This window comes from Danio rerio, chromosome 3, assembly GCF_052040795.2.
Source record: "Danio rerio strain M-AB ecotype USA chromosome 3, GRCz13ab, whole genome shotgun sequence".
NCBI classification, from domain to species: domain Eukaryota; kingdom Metazoa; phylum Chordata; class Actinopteri; order Cypriniformes; family Danionidae; genus Danio; species Danio rerio.
In genome coordinates, this window is record NC_141023.1 from 32,201,689 (window position 1) to 32,221,343 (window position 19,655).

The 19,655-nt window shown below is 35.8% G+C and overlaps 3 protein-coding genes across 7 annotated transcripts in view; all 3 read left to right on the forward strand.

The window, feature by feature from the left end:
- The window catches only part of tbc1d10b (TBC1 domain family, member 10b), a 442,453-nt gene that overhangs the window by 293,955 nt on the left and 128,843 nt on the right, over positions 1-19,655 (forward strand). The window lies entirely within an intron of this gene.
- Positions 1,063-8,226, forward strand: thoc6 (THO complex 6). The gene is given in 13 exon segments (NM_001006095.1): positions 1,063-1,162; positions 1,350-1,441; positions 1,890-1,954; positions 3,074-3,177; positions 3,302-3,339; positions 3,469-3,517; positions 5,177-5,248; positions 6,880-6,982; positions 7,074-7,123; positions 7,227-7,289; positions 7,546-7,656; positions 7,765-7,893; positions 8,023-8,226. Coding segments are annotated over 13 exon segments (972 nt in total). The 5' UTR covers positions 1,063-1,147; the 3' UTR covers positions 8,104-8,226.
- On the forward strand, positions 11,699-18,948 carry si:dkey-16l2.16. 4 transcript variants are annotated; one of them, XM_087244753.1, is made up of 7 exons: positions 11,699-12,366; positions 12,884-13,632; positions 14,923-14,973; positions 15,170-15,293; positions 16,529-16,653; positions 16,800-16,924; positions 18,411-18,948. In XM_087244753.1, exons 2-7 carry the CDS (start codon positions 13,578-13,580, stop codon positions 18,558-18,560), a joined length of 630 nt encoding a protein of 209 aa, XP_087100879.1. In that variant the 5' UTR covers positions 11,699-12,366; positions 12,884-13,577; the 3' UTR covers positions 18,561-18,948. The 4 variants fall into 4 exon arrangements, with proteins under 4 accessions (XP_087100879.1, XP_087100878.1, XP_087100877.1 ...); XM_087244752.1 differs by having other exon boundaries at positions 11,699-12,046; XM_087244751.1 differs by having other exon boundaries at positions 11,699-12,041.

Consider the following 19,655-nt stretch of genomic DNA (forward strand, 5'->3'; position numbering starts at 1 on the left):
AATAAAAGCAATGATATTGCCTTTCACACAGAAGTATCTCATTTTAGTCACGTATTTTTCCAAAATGCTGTAATATAATGTGTATTTTATTATAGTGCATTTTTTTGTATGCCCCACATCTATGAGTTCACACCACCACCAGTGCACAGCATTCACTTAGATGATGCGACAGCAGCCACAGGACAATGATGCCAGTGCGCTCATTACACACCAGCTATAACTAGTGAGCTACTCTTTACGAGAAGTGCCCATGATGTCTTATCCCAAAGACAGCACTCACTGAGAGTAGAGTGTCCCCTTCACTTTACTGGAGCATTAGGACTCACACAGACCACATTTTGAGCTTCATTAACACCACTTTCAACAGCAACCTAGTTTTCCCAAGTGGTCACCCATTCAGGTACTAACCAGGCGCAGCCCTGCTTAGCTTCACTGAGTGACCGGTGGGCTGCAGAGTGATATGGCTGTAGTAGTCGCTATGGTAATGTGGTTATGTTAGTTAAAGCATCATAATAACCACTGTTGGGGTGTTAGGTACTTCAATTAAAATTATTTTCCTCTGAAAAATTTATTTAAGGGATATCTTGCTCAAGGTTATGACTAACAGATGGCCACATGCTTAAGAAACTTATATTGAGTATGAATTTATAATGTCAGTATATGGCATGTATGAAACATGCTGTTATTGCTTTGTAAGGAATTGTTATGGACAATAAAAAAAACAAAAAAAAAACGCCTGCTTGGCTCAAGTTCAAAGATTTAAAATAGTTATTTCCATTATGTAAGCGTTGAGGTTTACATGGGTTAAAACTTAGACATGTTACATTTGAATTGTAACTTAAATACAATTTTATAGATTTAATGCTAATTATTAACCCTTTTGAAGTAACTGAAGTAATCTATGGCGAAAACTAGTTAAGCAACCATGCTAACTTTTTAATTTTTTTTTAAATTTCATTTTTTTGTAACCATGCAAACTTTTTTTTTAAGGACGGGCGCTGTCTGTGACGGTAGGTTACGGAGAAACGTCATATTTACGCGTCATATTTACGCGACGCCATTTGAATGAGTAGCACACGAAAGGGCTTTGTGTAAAAAGTAGCTGAGGATTTTTAAGTTACATTAAGCGTTTAATAATCTCCCGAAGATGGGTCCAGTTGAGGTAAATTAAACAGCTGGAATCGTGTTTAATCTTTCATCTAGCTCAAATTATCACATCACTAAAAACAGCGCATTAATAGTTGTCACAATAAGCTCATATACAACTTTATATGCAGTTTCATTCATACATGTGTAGATTTTTGAGGTATTACTCGCAGTGTGTGTGACAGGCGTTTGTCTTTGTCCAGCTCCTGCACATGTCAGTCTTCTCTCAGAGCTTCTCTCCCTGCGGTCGCTACCTCGCAGCGGGCAACAACTATGGAGAGATTGCAGTGTTCAGGTAAATACAGGCACAGTAAACCGTCTGTTATAAGAGCAGTTCATAGTCAGTGCTGCAGTTATGTTTGTTAATAGATGTGTGCCAGTAGCTATACGTGACGTATCTATATGTAGTTAAGACTGTTTTGTGTTTATGTTGAAGAGATGGTTTGCTCAAATAAGTGAATTTTATTTACTCCATTCTGTTGAACTAAAAAGGAAATGTTTTGAAGCTTATAGCCACTGACATCCATAGTAGGGAAACATATTTTAAGGATGTTAATGGTTACCATTAAGCATATCGTATTTTGTGTTCAGTAGAAAAAAGAAACTCAAGCAGGTTTGAAATGAGTGGAGGTAGAGTTAATAATAATAATAATAATAACTATGACAGAATTTTCATTTTTGGATGAACTATCTCTTTAAATGGCTCTTGAAATGGTTTTTGTTTACTAGTCTTGTCTTTACAGTCTTTCAGCTGCACTGAGCCCAGATGCATCAGAAAGGAGTCAGAAGCCCATCCTTAACTTTACAGGTCAGACACACATTTTATTGATATTTCCCTTTACATGTGTTGTGTATTTAACGTATAAACATTAGCTAATAGAGAATGATTTACACTATCCAATATTGCAGCACAAACATGTGACATGAGGAGTATTTATTAATACAGTATATTTCAGTGTAGAATATGCAGAGTATTGTTATTGTTGGCACATTTTCTTAAGTATCTAGGCATTCTCTGATTAATCGGTCGAAGATCGGTATCAGCCGATAATCATATTTCATGACTCCATCGGTAATCGCTGATCTCATGAACCCGATCACTGGTGTTCATTAATGAGTTTACAAGCAGAGTTAGACACATGTGCGCTCTCGTATATTATACTTAGCCTACAGTAGCCACAACAAATGAGGAGGTAAATAATTTATTATTTTCTGTGGTGGTTCATTCCGCTGTGGTGACCCCAGATGAATACGAGGCTAAGCTGAAGTAAAATGAGTGAATTAATTATTTTCTGTAAAGCTGCTTCTGGCCATGACATGTTCACACATACAGTAATAGTACGTAGGTAAATGGTAAAATAATAAAAATAATAAATAAATATCTTATATATATATATATATATATATATATATATATATATATATATATATATATATATATGTATATGTATATATATATATATATATATATATATATATATATATATATATATATATGTTTATAAGTAATATGGTTATAGTAAATGGTTATAAGAGATGTGTTTAAGGGGAAGATCTTCTCTTAAGTTTTATACTAGGGTAAATGTGCTTAATGTATTATAAAGCTTGAAGAATTTAGAATCGGTACTCGGTATCGGCTGATCACCATGACAAGGATTTGGTACTCTGTATTAGCGACAAATCCTGATCAGAGCATCCCTAGTATCTACATAAGTAAATAAATAGTGAAAGATGGGCTCAGAAATTGCTCAGACAGATTCTAGTGGGGTTAATAAATTATTAAGAGGACAACATAAGATCGTCTACATTTACACTTGTTATTGTCATTTGTTATTTTGATAAAACATTTAGCAATTATTATGCCATGAAAATTAAATATAGTTTTTGATTACAATGACATGTAAAAGAGCTTTTTTAATGTTTTCAGCTCACGACGGTCCTGTATTCTCTCTTCTGTCCACTGAATCTCATCTCCTGAGCGCTGGGAATGGAGAGATCAGTGCCTGGAGTTGGGCAGAGCTCATCAAAAAAGTAGGTAGAGTTTTGCCTGGGTTGGAAAAAATTATATTCCTTTTCGTAGTTTTGCTTTGTGCTTGCAGAAACTTCAGAAAAGTCCAAATAAGCTTAGCATGATTATTTATTTATGTTTCCACAGAGCACCAAAGCTGCATGGACAAGAAAACCTAATTATGAGTGAGAGACTGTCAATAACTATTTAGATTCACCTGCTCATTCTCACACGCTCATTGCTCAGTTAGTTTTATGACTTTCATTAATCTGTGAACTGCCTCAGTTGTTTGTGCAATGTCTTATTCCACACAGGACTAGTCTTGAAATTCCAGAAATCAATGCGATGATCATTAACCCAAAGGTTTGTATTTGACATATTTATCTTATTTTAAAAATGCTGAGCATATTTTGTCTTTGCATGTATTTGTTAGTTTTTTTTTTAAAGGTTCTGCTTTGAAATGTGCATTTTTATTCAATCTTTAATAGAAGTCTAAACTTAAACGTAAAAAGAGTTTTTTTTGTTTGTTTTTTTTTAACAGCCAGTAGCTTTTTGTTTTAAAGTGGATGGAGCGTTTCAAATACTAGCATACCTGTCAACATCGGGATGTAAAAATATGTGATGACAATTAGCTTCAAATGATAGAATACACAGGAAACATTAGAAAATATTGACAATAAATAAAAGCTTTAGCCTATTGAAATCAATGGCCTATACTGAAATGAAAACAAGCTGTAAAATCTTGTTCACTTTTTATTCGCTGTATTTAAATATTGATTAAACTTACTATTGTTTTTTTTTAACTAAGAGTAGCAAATGAATCTCTCATTTTGTTTTGTTTGATAACAGAGGTGTCAGGAATGAATCCACAGCTCTATAATGAAAGCATTTGATTTCTTTAGTAACTATTTATGCTTATTTTAAGAGTAAACTAGTTGTGTTTAAAATAAAACACGCAGGATGGACGTTTACATGCATTTGTCTGTTTAAACACACACTGAAACTGCCCACTTTTGTACGTCAGTCAGGAATCAGCACTAATACATGCATTCATTGATTCAGGGGCTGCATAGGAAAGGTGACGATCAACACTGCGCTTTAATGGAAAAAAATGAATGCAGACATTTTTATATTCATTTCGATGTACTTTCAAGCTAAAATAAAGTGAAAGCACAGATCTCTTAAACAGCATTTGCAATTATATCACATTTGAAATTGGCTGTGTTGACGGTACTTTCACTTTTTATAGAAAGATAAAAAATACAGAAGAAATATGGGAAAATACGTAAACTAGATGATAGCGGGATAGAATGGTTAAATACAGGAGAATCCTGGCAAAAAGGTTGACGGGTATGTAAGCCTACTAGAGAGCATTGGATTGGTCAAGATTTAATGAGAAACTGAAGTATGAAGTATGCAACGTGAAATAAATAAATGTTGATCGATTTAGGTGGAAGTGATGAACTGCAAGCTTTGAATGCTTTTGGATGCTTTTGAAGGTTTATATCTTCTAAATGTGAACTTGGTGTTTTGGAGCACACTAGCTTATAGATATCCTTAACTAAAATCTAAAAAACCTTTAAAGGCATAGTTCACCCAAAATATGAAAATTCAGTCATCATTTACTCGCCCTTTACTTGTTTCAAACCTTTTTGAGTTTTTTTCTTCTGTTGAACACAAAAGAGGACATCTTTGAAGAAACCTGGAAACCGGTAACCATTGACCTCTGTAGTATTTATTTTTCCTACTATAGTTTTTAATGGTTACAGTTTTCTTCAGAATATCTTCTTTGGTGTTCAACAGATGAAAGAAATGTAAAGGTTTGACACCATTTGAGGGTGAGAAAATACTGAGTAAATGTTCGTTTTTGTGTAAACTAGCCCCTTAAAATGGAAGTGAATGTATGTATGTGACAAACTATGATTTATATCAGTGCATTTGCAAAGGTTTATGTATGTGTATGTCTACATATCGATATATGTATATAAATATATCATATTTGCTACTGTTCGTTTTCCTCAGGACAACAACTTGATAGTTGGAGGAGGAGACAATAACATTCACATCATGGACATGGAGACTGGTACCTTCAAAGTGAGTTAGACTACACCTTGTTCACTTTTAATGTCCTAAAATGTAATGATGATGATAAATATTTTTATATATTTATCAATTTTAAATGTAACTTTCTGTACATTTTCTTCTTGTTGTGTAAAAACAGTACAAACATCTGAGCTTCACTTTATTTTTATAAGCACAACTGAACGGAAAGTACAAATAGTTTTTTGTGATTTTAATGAACTTATTTTCAAACTTTTCGACTCTAAGACCTATTGTTGTGGTCCATAACTATTCCAGTTTTGTGTGTGTGAGTGTTTATGTTTTATGTTTCTCGATTTAGTGGTGACTACAAAGCCCCACATGTGACTTGTTGGAAAAAAAAATGTGTCTGGCCAAAATAAACTGAATAATCATTTTCACATCTGGTCAAGTATGTCTAAACTGATTTGTTACAGAAGTATATTGTGTGCAAGTTTTACCAATTTGTTATAGTATTTTTACAAGTAACCCACATGAAAAACTATTATTAGAACTATATGTATGTTGTAAATTAGCCTTGAATTGGGGATTTTAAAAACATTCATTCATTCATTGATTTTCTTGTCGGCTTAGTCCCTTTATTAATCCGGGGTCGCCACAGCAGAATGAACCGCCAACCTTCCAGCAAGTTTTTACGCAGCAGATGCCCTTCCAGCCGCAACCCATCTCTGGGAAACATCCACACACATTCATTCACACTCATACACTACGAACAATTTAGCCTACCCAATTCACCTGTACTGCATGTCTTTGGACTGTGGGGGGAACCGAAGTACACGGTTGAAACCCACGCGAAGGCAGGGACAACATGCAAACTCCACACAGAAACGCCAACTGAGCCGAGGTTCGAACCAGCGACCTTCTAGCTGTGAGGCGACAGCACTACCTACTGCGCCACTGCCCAGCCCATTTTAAACACAAGAAAAACATAAACTTAAATAGGCAACATTTTTCCTCCAAATTTTTTGGTTAAACTTCAGCTTCAACATGTACCATTATGAATTAGCTTAATGCTAAAAGCAGCTACATTCTAACAATAACTGTAACTGTTGTTTACTTTATTATTTAATTGTAATGCACTTTGTTCTGTATTGCTATGAAGTAATCAGAAGGTTTGCCTTCAACCTTCCACCATCTAAAATGATTTGTTTTCCAGCAACAGTGGCTCAGTGGTTAGCACTGTCGCCTCAGTGGTTAGCACTGTCGCCTCACAGCAAAAATGTCCCTGGTTGGAGTCCCAGCTGAGTCAGTTTGGATTTCTGTGTTGAGTTTGTCTGTTCTCTGCGTTTGTGTGGGTTTCTTCCTGGGTGCTCCGGTTTCCCCCACACTCCAAAGACATGCGGTATAGGTGAATTAATAACCTCAATTGTCCGTAGTGTATGGTGTCTGGTGTGAGTGTGTAGGGGTGTTTCCCAGCACTGGGTTGCAGTTGGAAGGGTATCCGGTGTGTAAAACATGCTGGACAAGTTGGGGATTCATTGATGAATAAAATAACCAAGCCAAAGTAAAAGTAATTGCAAAAATTTCTTACGGGTTCATTGGAAGCTTAGTGATCTTGAGGGGGATGGTGGGTCTTTGAAATAAGATCCTATAAACATTTTTTGTCCTTTGTGTTGTTTGTGCAGTCTGTACTGAAGGGCCACACTGACTACATCCACTGCCTGTCCTTCAAAGAGCGGGAAGGGGAGATTCTCTCTGGTGGAGAGGATGGTGCTGTGAGGATTTGGGGTCAGTCGGTGACGAACACTCTTTCTATTACCCGTACTTTAAAAAAAAAAACAACCTAGAAACCTAAAGCTTTATGCGCATCTTCCCCCAGACTCACGAACAAATCGGCCGGTTCACTGTATTGAGGTTTTTAAATATGAGGTAAGCCACTTCTCTGCTTAACATGAAGGAATAAACGAGTGAGCAAAAAGAGAGCATTGATGTCTCATTCTCACTGACTGTCTCATTTTTTCATTGGGGTCAGGAATGTGCTCGCCCACAGTTTGGCAAGTGGATCAGCTGTCTTGCCACAGACTCTGATTGGATGGTAAGTTTGCCTTGTGATTGGCTGACAGAGACACTGAAACTATTGTCACAGTGTATTCGTTCTTTTTTATCTCATGTCTGTTTTCGCTTCATGTTTCTGCATGTGTATTGACATGCATGTTTTTGAATACCGCAGTTACTATCTTTGTGAGCATTGAATGGTCGACCGCTACTCTGGAATGTGTGTGTGTGTGTGTGTCAAGATGTTGTGGCATAATGTCCCTATTGTCATAAAGTCATCTATTTCCTCCTTTCAGCTTTGTGGTGGAGGCCCATCACTCTCCTTATGGCACCTCAGATCCATGTCCCCCACCTCTGTCTTCCCTCTGTCTGGCTGTCAAAGAGAAGCTGTCTTTTACCAGGATCTGGTGAGAATGGCTATTTGTTTAATATGTGACTTTAAAAATAAAAGGCACCTTAATGTATAGATATTTTTTTAAATATGAAATAAATAATGGTATTTTGGTTGTATTCAGATCATGTCAGTAGGTGAGGGTCCATACGTGTCCCACTGTTTACATGGGGGAACAGTAAAAGCTCAGATTCCCTGCTCTCCGTCTTCACTCAACACACTGGCTCTCAATCTGAAAAACACTGAACATAGGGTAGGTGCCTGTTTTTACAAGTGCTGCTTATTGCAGCAATACAAAAATGTTTAAAACTGACTATGATTAAGGAAAGGGAAAACATGAATAGAAATGATTGTAACCTTTTATGCAATGTTCATCTTTCAGGTTATGACAGTAGGGGGCAGCAGTCACCAAATCGATGTGTTCACCAACTTCAGTTACAGAGCCTTCTCTCTGTCGTTTTGAGCTAACACTTCAGCAGTATGTTTGAATTGGAATTGAATCTTATAGCAGATTCTTCAATTATGATTTCACTTGAATTCAATGAAACTATGTATTTTTATAATAAATCGTTTTGGTAATTGTTCACTTTTATATTTAATGTGTGCTTTTTCATTTTTTTTTCATTGGAATGATGCATGGTACCTTGGCTTAAAGGGCTTGTTCACCTTTAAATTAAACTTCTGTTATTAATCACTTACCCCTTATGTCATTTCAATTTCCAATCCACAGGGTTCCCACACGTCCTAAAAAGTACTTGGATTTTATGGAGTTAATGCAGGGTCATATATTCTTGCGAAATAAAAGAACGTTTTGCAAACAAAAAAATAAAGTAATTGGCAAAAAAATTAAAAATCAGATTTCCGAAAATCACAAAGCAAAAATAATTTCTTGAGAAATAAAAATTTATTTTGCTAACAAAAATAAAGAACTGCAAAGGGAAAATTAAGTTTTGAGAAATAAAAATGAAATTTACAAAAAAAAAAAAAGAAACTGCAAATAAAAATCAAGCAGAGCAAAAAACAAAAACAAAAATATATGCAAATAAAAAAACAACAACTATATATCAGCAAAACATTTTATAGCATTGCCTTTACATCACTTTGCTTTTTAGTCAGCCGTGAGTTTGCAATGTGGTTTTCACTTTGAACTTCACGCTTCTGCGCATTTCACTTTGTGGCCCTAATTTGACAAGGGGGCGGAGTCAAAGGAACTTGGGCGTTTACAGTAGGGCTGAACCTGGCTCCATTTAAGTGACGTCTTCACCTGGAGACACTGTATCACTGAGGTGGTCTTACAGCCCAGTAGGTCTGGGCATGCCTTAAAAGCCAAAGATCCCTTGTAGCATTTGGTATTGTAAAGGCAATGCTATAAAAATATATATAGTTGTTTTTTGTTGCAAATATATATATATTTTTTTGCACTGCTAAATTTTTATTTGCAGTTCTTTTTTTTTTTTTGTAAATTTTTTTAATGTCTCAACTTAATTTTCCATTTGCAGTTCTTTTTTTTTTTGTTAACAAAATTAATTTTTATTTCTCAAAAGTTAATTTTTGCTTTGTGATTTTTAAAGATTTGCATTTATTTTTTGCTCAATACTTTATTTTTTGTTTGTGTAACAAAGGCAGCTAGCGAAGTGCTATGCAGGTAAACTTTACTCCTCTGACCTCAAAAGGTGCTCTAGCGACAGACAATAAAGGCCATTGTCTTTAGCCTATGCAAAGAATCGTCGTTGCGATCCCTGCTTAGCGCGGGTAGGGTGCCGTAGAACTGGTGGATTACACATGGGGGCTCGTCCGGGATGGGAGTGAGATTTAGGGAGGTAAGTGTAACATTGGCCAGCTAGCGAAATGCTATGTAGGTAAATCTCACTCTTTTGACCTCAAAAGGTGCTCCAGCGATAGACGCTAGAGGCCATGGTCTTTGTGCTTTAAAAGTCCTTGTATCCGATGTTCATGAAACTAGTGGGACCCGGAAACCAAAAATCTTTGTTCATCTTCAGAACATAAGTTTAAGGGATTTTAGATGAGAGCTCACTCATACACTATTGCCTGTAGTAAGTGTTGTGCTGGATTCCTTCATTTAATACCCTGATTAAATAAAGTACCAGGATCCTCTCTTGACTATACAGGGTATCCACGCTTTTTGAAAATCAGACATATGAACTCTAGGCTTGGAAAGAAACAAAAACAAACATAGGTCCTATGAAGTGTTTGCATTAACTGAACTTGTTCATGGTGTGATTTCAGCAATTGTACTGTGCTGCTGTCAAAAACAGAACTAAAAGTTTATCATTTCCTAATTTAAAAATCTTTCATTAAAATGATCTATGAGGATATTTCAGAAACCACATTTGAATATTACCAGTATTTAACTGAGCATTTGTGTATGAACATCTTATTTGTTCTTTAAACATGACTGTTTAAAACGGACACAAACATCATCATTACTTTTACATTTTAATGTAAATATTAAATGTAATGAAATGTTAAGTACAGTAAGGACTTTCATGGTACTACATATGCTGGAGGAATTAAGATTAATGCTTGATTTGAAATGAATGATGCTCTCAAACGTTCTTGAATCTGCAATTCATGAAAGAGTGGGAATCCTGATATTCCTTACAGTTTTGTTTTGAGCCATATTTTGTAATCTCTTTGAGGGAACCATTAGATTGATACTTACCACAAAGTATCTTGGTGGATTCTGCAAATTAATTAAATGTTTACTCCAGGAGGATTGATAAAACTCTTTTTTTTTTAACTAAATTTAGGGAAAAGGATTAATAAAACAAATACAAGAACAAAACAAAATCCTGCAAGACTTTATTTTGATGGTCTCTATTGCACATTATGTTGACTAAAAGTTGCAAATCAACTAGACACCAATTCATTCTCTGCTGATACTGCTCCTTCAACATTTAACTGACCATAAGAAACTTTGCAAGCATGTAGTTTTATTAATTTTTCATATATTTATTTTGCAGGGTTTTTCTTATATCACTGAATCTTCTTTTCTATGTTTAATTGTATTTACATTTCTAATTTTTTTAATGATTTGTGATTTGTTTGCATATGAAAAAATGAATTCATCAAAATTAAATATATATATATATATATATATATATATATATATATATTATAGATAGATAGAGAGAGAGAGAGAGAGAGACAGACAGACAGAGAGAGAGAGAGAGATTTTTTTTGTTTTTTAACTGAATCTTTACCTGACTTGACTGCTCCATGATAATGGGTGTATAAGACAAATTTGTGTAGATGTTATAGTAATTAAAAAAATGTATTAAAGGGATGATGCAAATAAAGTGATCCCCAAAATTCTTTACCTTATTTTATGTTGAGAACAAGGAGCCCAAGACTTACAATATACAGAAGTCTGTTGTGTGCTGCTGGTCTGTTTGCTCCAGGCTTTTATACAGTATTCCTGCTCCTGAACTCAGTTGCTTGCCTTCTGAGATAGATTAAAATATATTTTAAAAAAACAGTATTAAATAGTATTAACAGTATTAAATAAAAAACAGTATTACTGTTTCCTACCAATGTTGATCAAACCACTGTAATAAAATGACTTGGCTAAACAACATCAATTACATTATTTATCCAAAAAATACATTTTTTCAAACTTTCAAGCACCACTAATGTTTTGATAAAAATAATAAGGATGAGTTGTCTTTTAAAGAAACATTTTATGGTCATTTTTTTCATTGAAATCAAGAGTGTCTCAAATCCTAATGGGCGCACTACTTAGACAGCATTGCGTATGCCAATCACATAATTGCCAAAATGCAGTTTAGGTATGCACATACTTTTTTTCCCAGGACGTGCTTCTGGCTGGAATGTCATCAGTTAGTCTGTGGCAACAGAATAGCGATGGTAATCTCAGCAGCAACAGGAGTGGCATGAGGAGGTGGAGTAGACTGAGAAACTCGGGCACATGATGAGGATGAGGATGAGAGTGACTCGACATTCAGGTGCGGCGGCCTCGAATGGGCGGATCTGATCTCTGCGGCCGCTGGGACACTGACCGAACTTCCCCTAACACTGGACTTCCCGGATCCCGGTTCTGCTTGCGAGACTGACTCGACACAGTACCCGTCAAACTTGCCAAAAACTTCAGCAAAGTCTTCCGGATTTGCCTTCGGCGTGTTAGGAATACGTGGTTTAAAGTGTTTTCGGTGAGCTCTTACAGTATGTGGCTTCGAGTGTGATCTTATTATCTTGGAGCATCTGCGGCTAGTTAAGTAGCTAGCCTAGCTGCATTTCAAAACAACTGATTAAGATGCAACCAAGGAGTTACTCGACGAGTTGAGTAATGGACACAAGTTTGATTAAGCGGATTAAGGCGACGGATCTTAGAAGCGTTTCATTTTGAAAGATCAGCTTGAGGTTTGGTAGGATTTTATGTTTTTACAGGTGTGTCCGTTTAATTTATGCGGGATACTGCGCGTGACCGCTTGGTTTCCACTAAGTTAAAGGTCGCTTATCTCAGAAGTGCAGTCGATTATGATAAGCGTTTAGATGAAATGATGTACAGCGTAAAAATGATCTACGTCTAGATAAAAAAAGATTAAATGTTGTTATTTTGGCTTGTTTTGACCGTGATTCCGTTCGAAGTACATGCGTAGACCACCGACTAGTTTCACTTTTGTGTTTGTTTTACCACAAGTATTTGTTTGGCTGTGTTGCCACCATTATTTTCTCAGATTTTCTGGTAAGCGGACATAAGCTTAGGTGTGTCAATTTTATTTCACTTCCACCTTTTTTCTGTAAAAAAACGATCACATGTGCCCAAAGGACGTTCCTGTTTAACCCTTTCACTTCATTTTAGACCCAAAACAAAACTTAAGTATTTAATTAATGAGAAACTTGTGCCCTCCTCGCAACAGCAGCTCAGAGGAAAAACACGTCCCTTCCTGTTTTCATGGAACATTTTTGGCAGTTTACCGACTATCTAGCTTTGTCTTGACTCAGCAGCTAGCTTTATATGCTATTTTAATGATTCTGTCCACCACTGTTTTGGTTTCAGCTGTGTGCACACCTATCCGGGCCTAAAGCGTAAAGCTGGTGCCTGTGGTTTTGAACTATCTGAGAGGGTGTCATTTCTCTGTCAGACTGCATGAAGCTATATTTAGTCCCACAGCTGCTGTTCTGGGTAAAGGGGGAGAGTATTTATACTTGAACAACATGCAAAAGTAATACTGACTCTCTTTTATTTTTATTTTTTCTAGGATTTTGGTTTCAAGGAGACAGAAAGGTGCTTGCCTCACTTCCGGCTTGAATCTGCATTCCTGCAGTGTCTTGGAATACCCGTGTTCTTTCAAAGGGAGGGAAGCTACCAGCCCCTGCATGCATGCATCCATCGGTTTAATAGGCGGAATGGGATTGTTGTGACGAGATGCCATCTTCATATCTGGATGATCGAGATTTGGAGACCAAACATCTTGGATCTCATACAAACTGCCCTGTTTTCCGTGTGAACTGGTTCCTGACATACTCAAAACCTGTTATTATGAGCCCCGTCAACGATTTAAAGAAACACTCGCTTTGAGATCTGAGTAATTTGAGACTTAACCACAACAAAGTGGTAATGTGTTTGCACTTGCGGGTGAGGCGGCAAAGAGTAAATTTCACTTAGATTTTAACTGTGAGCACTAATAAGAAATGGGAAAAGAACTGGAGATGTAAAGTCTGTTTTGAGATAAACGTGGAAAATTGCACTGATTCATGAGTGGAAATGCACTGAAATCAAACTGGTGAATCATTTAACGCTTGAGCTCGAATGAAAAACTGGATACACAAGTACATAATGCTTGCAGTTGTTGATTCAAAGTCATCTGCCCTAAACTTCCTGCCACTTTAAGACGCGGTAAAAGTGACAGAAGTTGAAAGTTTGTTTCATGAGGATACATTTTAAAGGGAAGAATGGCAGGAAAAGACTACCACCATCTCTTCAAGCTGCTCATCATTGGTGACTCAAGTCAGTACATTTGATTTTTCACACTTGCCTATTCAGCCTTTTTTATACTAGTGAATCCCTAGTTCTTGGCATAAAAAAAGTGATTACGCCCAATTATTTTTCCAGCATTATGTCCACTGGAAAGAATGCTTGAGATTGTATTTACTGGAACATGGTTGTGCAATTGCACAAGTAAACCGCAAACTGGAAAGCTGAAATGAAACTACTATGTGCAAATATGCAATGTTAGTCCTTGCTCCTTTATGAATTTAGTCATTAGATCAGTCCATAAATATGGACTTGGGTGAGATTCGTTCTGTAAAGAATACTCTTGGGGTCATTGTTTTGGTCTGTGAAGTTGGTCATAAGCAGTTAATTACAGTTTTTAACAATAATAATTTCCATGCCAATCTGCAATCATCCAATCAGATGTCAACATTGACATTTCTGAAGTGTTTCTAGCTTTGTGTGCCTTTTGACATCTGAGGTTTAAGAGTTCACACTCAGATATTGCTTGATGCTAATAGCAGGTTTGGCATGCTGTCCCAGGAGAAAACCCTGAGTTTGGAGATAATTGAGCGTAGGGCTCTCGTCTGCAGGTCAATTAGCATAGAAGGGGGTTCGAGATCAGGTAGGTCTCGAGATCACCCCCTGGTAAAGGGAGGAAAAGGAGGAGATAAGGTGGAAGGGGGGGTTCTTCCAAAACGAAGATAAGGTAGTAGATCGAATTCAGTCTATTTATTGTAAACGTGAATCAATCTGATTGATTATTACTGATTCCAAATGAGAGATCAGCTGCGATCAATCATATCATGTGTTCTTCTCAGTTTAGTTTAGCAATGAGTTTGTAAAACTTCACTTAGTCTGCTATACCACTTATTTATCCTCATATGATCAAATCAGTAATCTGATATGTCATCATCTGCTGTGTGCACTTCCTCTTTCAGATCATAGCTTTGTTTGATGCTATCTCAGATTTCGTCATTTGCATAATGTTACTAGTATTAACCACAGCTGCCAGATTTGGACTGTTGTTGCCACTGACATGCTGTTTTGGGCATCTTTACTAGTGTTAAATGATATGATGCAATTGGACATTTTTAGATTTGTTAGTGTCATTGAACTTGTTTAATTAAATTTAAATCACATTTTTCTGTATTATTTCTTTAATTGTTTAATGTAAATATCTGTCTGATTGTTACTATGATCTTGTTTGGTTTAAAAAAAGATAACACTATCATACTTTTGTTTTTTATAAGCAGTGTTGAATTACAGCAGATCATTTAATAAGTGTTTCTTTGGCTCTTCCAGATGTGGGAAAAAGCAGTTTGCTCCTGCGATTTGCAGACAACTCATTCTCTGGTGAGTCTACTTGGCGGACTTGGAGTGTGTGTTTGTGTGAAAATGATAGAAAGTGAGGCAAAGGGCCTGTAAATACATGATCTAATTTATTGTTCTCATGGAGGCACATTGAGAGTTTTGTATGTTTGCTTGAAAGTCAAGAAGTGTTATAAAAATGTTTTAGCTACATATAATAATATACTTGTAATTTTCGCAGGGAGTTACATAACCACTATTGGAGTTGACTTCAAGATCCGCACTGTAGAGATTGACGGAGAAAGAGTTAAACTCCAGATCTGGGACACTGCAGGGCAGGAAAGGTTTAGAACTATCACCTCAACGTAAGAGTCTTTAGTTTTTAGTTAGACTTTTAAAAATGTGTTCACTTAAAAAAAAAAAAAAAAAATCTGTTTTTAAATATTCACCATCATGTCATTCCGATCCTCTGAGACCTTTTTTCTCTAACACAAATTAAAAGGCACCTATTTCCCCCCTTTTTCAAGATTTAATATAAGTCTTTTGTGTCTCCAGAATGTGTCTAGTTTCAGATCAAAACACCCAACAGATTATTTATTATAGCGTTCAAAATATTGAAATTTTCTGCTTTGAACACAATGTAGCTGTTTTTGTTGTCTGTACCTTTAATGCTGGTTCTCCCCCTCGGCTGCGTCAGATAAACAGCACAGTGACCGATATAAAGGAAGCAGATCTCGTGTTGTGAGAAATACTACAGTAAAAACTGTCCCAATAATTATTTGATGTATTTGTTGTGGCATTAATTCAAGCCTTTCTGCAAAGATGAGTCACACACAAAGTTGTTACAAACTTCATGCATACACACACACACAGCGTGCGCGTCTAACGTTGCACGACAAATGTGACAGGATACACGTTAATATCCACTTCTGTATGGATATCTGTTATGTTAATGCACAAAAATCCTGATTTAACGTCCACAAACTGAGATTGAAGAGTCTTCTTTTATAATTGTACTGACATGCGGCTGTGCAGTTGAAGATCGTAAAATCGTAATTGATTACAAGCATGCACTGTTTTAAAAAACGTATTAAACTTGTAAAACTCAATTCTTGATCACATTTACTGATCCTAGAGAGCTGATCAGATCTTTTAATCCCACTTGTTTTGCGCACTTCCTTTCTTGTTGATATAATATGTGTTACTACGGAGACATGTTAATATGCGGCTGTAAATCAATTCAGTGGGTAGGAAAACTGCACTCCTACATCACATTGTGCTGGGCCTCAAAATGGAAGGGATTTGGATCTGATTGTACGTCAGGAAATTTAAATAAAAACAATATTTATTTTGTCTTTTATATTACTCCACTCCAGTATGACTGTGAACACACTAAAACTATACAGTTCTGGCCAAACAGCTTTCAAAAGATGATTTTCATCTTGGGTGCCCTTTATTATATTTTAGGTCTCTGGGAATTAAATTGACATGAGAGTATGTAATGACACAATTATAATTTTTGGGTGAACTAATTCTTTTAACCATTTACCTGTCTAATCTCTTTCGGTGTCCTTCTCATGTGTTTGCTGTATTTCTCTAGGTATTACAGAAACACTCATGGTGTCATCATCGTTTACGATGTCACAAACCCTGAATCATTTGTCAATGTGAAAAGATGGTTAAATGAGATCTCGCAAAACTGTGACAATGTCTGCAAAATTTTAGGTTAGTTCATACACACCACTTTATTTTATCTGCTTCAGATCTTCCAGTTATGTGCTGCAAGACACAATTTGTTTTGGTTATATTAAATGAAGTTGTTGTATCAACAGACAATATTTAATATTCCTCTTCATCTTGATCTCTAACAGTGGGAAACAAGAATGATGATCCTTCCAAAAAACTTGTGGACACCCAGGATGCTATGCGCTTTGGAGAGTCAGTTGGCGTGAGGTTGTTTGAAACTAGTGCTAAAGAGAACATCAATGTAGAAGAGGTACAGTTTTATTTGTAAATTCATTCATTTTTCTCAAAAATACTTCAACTTTTTAGATTTTATTGAAGTCCTGTGTTTACATTTTATCCATAAAAGCTCTAATTCATTTAATTTTTGCAACACTGAAAGTGCTCCTACTATGCTATTTTAAGGTTTCTTCTGCAGTTAGTCCAAAGTTAAAAAAACTTTTCAATATCCTTTTATAATGTTCATTGCAGCATCACCTTTTTCTTTCAAAGTTTCTGAAATTATTAATTCAAGGATCTGACCTCTTATAAACTCCTTTTGAAGAGGCTATCCTGGTTTGATTGGTCAAATGTTGCGGTTGTGATCGGTCTACCATTTAGGGCGCAGGTCCACTAAAGCATTTATTTTTCTTGAGCTGAGCATTTTGTCCTGTTGTTGTCAGTGGAAGGGTCACATTTTTGCCATAGGCGTAGCAAGAGCGTTCTGGAATTTTTTTACAAATTATTTTTATTCTCTGACAGTTGGGAAAGTGCTCTCAGCTGAGCGTTTTTGGAACAGTGCTGCTGTTTTTAGCTAGCTAAAAAAGCTTTGGTGACTCTTACAGCAAGTGTCAAAACATAACGTCATTACCATGTTCAACTTTCAGCTTTCTCAGCAGTTGGTTTTACCTTGTCAGTTTTCGTGTGAATGCTTTTACTTTTGAAAAATGATTTTGCTCTTCTAACATGTCAGTAACACAATTCAGACTCCACACTTGTAGGACTCAGCTACCAGTTCTCTGGTCTTGCAAGCTACAAATCAAGTCTACAGGCTGAAATCATGCAAATTTGTTACTGACAGTTCGTTTCAGGCTTGTCAGAATCTGTAGTTTCTTATTAGGGACAATAATTGAATTTATTACTTTAATATTCAAAAGATTTTTAAATCTCACAAATGCAATATTAAACATTAAATAGACGAATGATAAATTCAAAAAGCATGAAAAGGATTTTGCAAGCACTTTTAGTTTAAAGTCAAGTGAATTAAAAAAAAAAATAATTAAAACTACATATTAGAACTGGGCGATATGGAAAAAATGCAATCTTGATAATTATTTTCCATATTGAACGATAATGATATGTATTTCAATATCAGTTAATAATGCTTCCAGATTTATAAGAGTACCTCAACAATCACTGAAGCCACAAAAATTAGAGGGTCCATTAAAAGGCACAACATATTTTCTACCGATAAATTTTCAGTTGCCAAAAATACAGTGCATCCCTAATATCAACACAATTTTAGATTCATGTTGTTGCACATTTCTTCTGTGGGATTGGCTCTTGGATCAATATAGAGTAAAAAAAAAAATAGCCCAGAGCTTATCATTGTTACTGACATAAATTTTATTGTGATTATTAGATATAATACCGCTTATCAGCTCAGCTCTACTACATATAAAGTTTTTAGGCTATTCGGCATATACATGTTGCCTTTGTCCACTTGCATTAAAGTACTTCATAATGTTTGTGATTTTCAGATGTTCATGGCTTTTACCCACATGGTCCTTCGGGCCAAGAAACAGAGCCAGAGTCGAGCAGAAAGAGAGCGGGAGAGAGAAAAGGACACTGTCCATATCAATTCCCACAGGGACAGAGAGAGGAGGAAGAAGGGGAAGAAATGCTGTTAGAGCAGAGGTGTTGGAGGAAATATGGACAAATGGATCACCTTTGCAAGTTTTCAGTTGAGAAATGTGACTTTTTATGTTAACACTGCGATTAGATGAACCCAGGAGGAATTAAAATAATTTGCTATTATGTGCCGAATATCAGCATTTGTTTACATGTTGTTTGTTTATCAGTGTTTTGTCTGTGTGCGCGTGTATTTTTTTAAGGAAAGGTGATTTGATTGGCATGGATTTACACTGGCAATAAAAAGCCTGGTCCAGCAAACACGCTATTTGCAGCTGTCTGATGTGTTCCACTGTTATCAAGATTTTTAATGATGGATTAAAATGACTATCAATAATGTATGCAAATAACAAATTAGCAATAAAATTTGATTAAAAAATGTCCAAATGAGGCATCTTTTTATTTAATATGAAATATTTTGCATTTCCATCACAAGAATTCCTGTTTCCTTTATTATGTTTTTACAGAGGGCATTTGCGGTATTGTAGCTCTCCATAATTCTGAAAATTCTTGTACAGACCCGTACCCTGGGGTGTATTTGGTAGATTGAAAGAAAGTTAATTTTAATACTAATTTGGCTTTTGTTGTTTTCTATGACTTTTCAAATTTACTATTTTACAAGAGACACTACAAAAATAGACTTTAATGTATTCTAATGATATGTGATGTAATGCATTTGTATATAAAATAAAATAAATTTCGATCCGGTGGTGCACCATTTCTTTCCAGGAAATGGATGCAGAAAGGCAATTATTTGCTAAAAGTTATTTTTGGTTCTAATGGCATATTAAGTTTTCAAGAACTAAGTGAGCGGTAAAAAACTGAACCTTCTCTCATTTTATATTTGCAATTAAGATCGGCGATGAAGGCCTATGGGGTTCCCTGAGGGGACAATCTTCCATCTTATCCAATCATTGCTTTGTTTGATCAGTCCTCTTCTAATAATTTTGGCTCATGGATGTACAGAAAGACCTTAGAGGATACAGCAAAGCATTTAGCTATACATCACAGTTGGGAAACTGACTGTCATCATCTAGAAGAGGGTGTCACAGACTGGGAAATTATTTTTAATTCATCTAAAAATTCCAATCCAC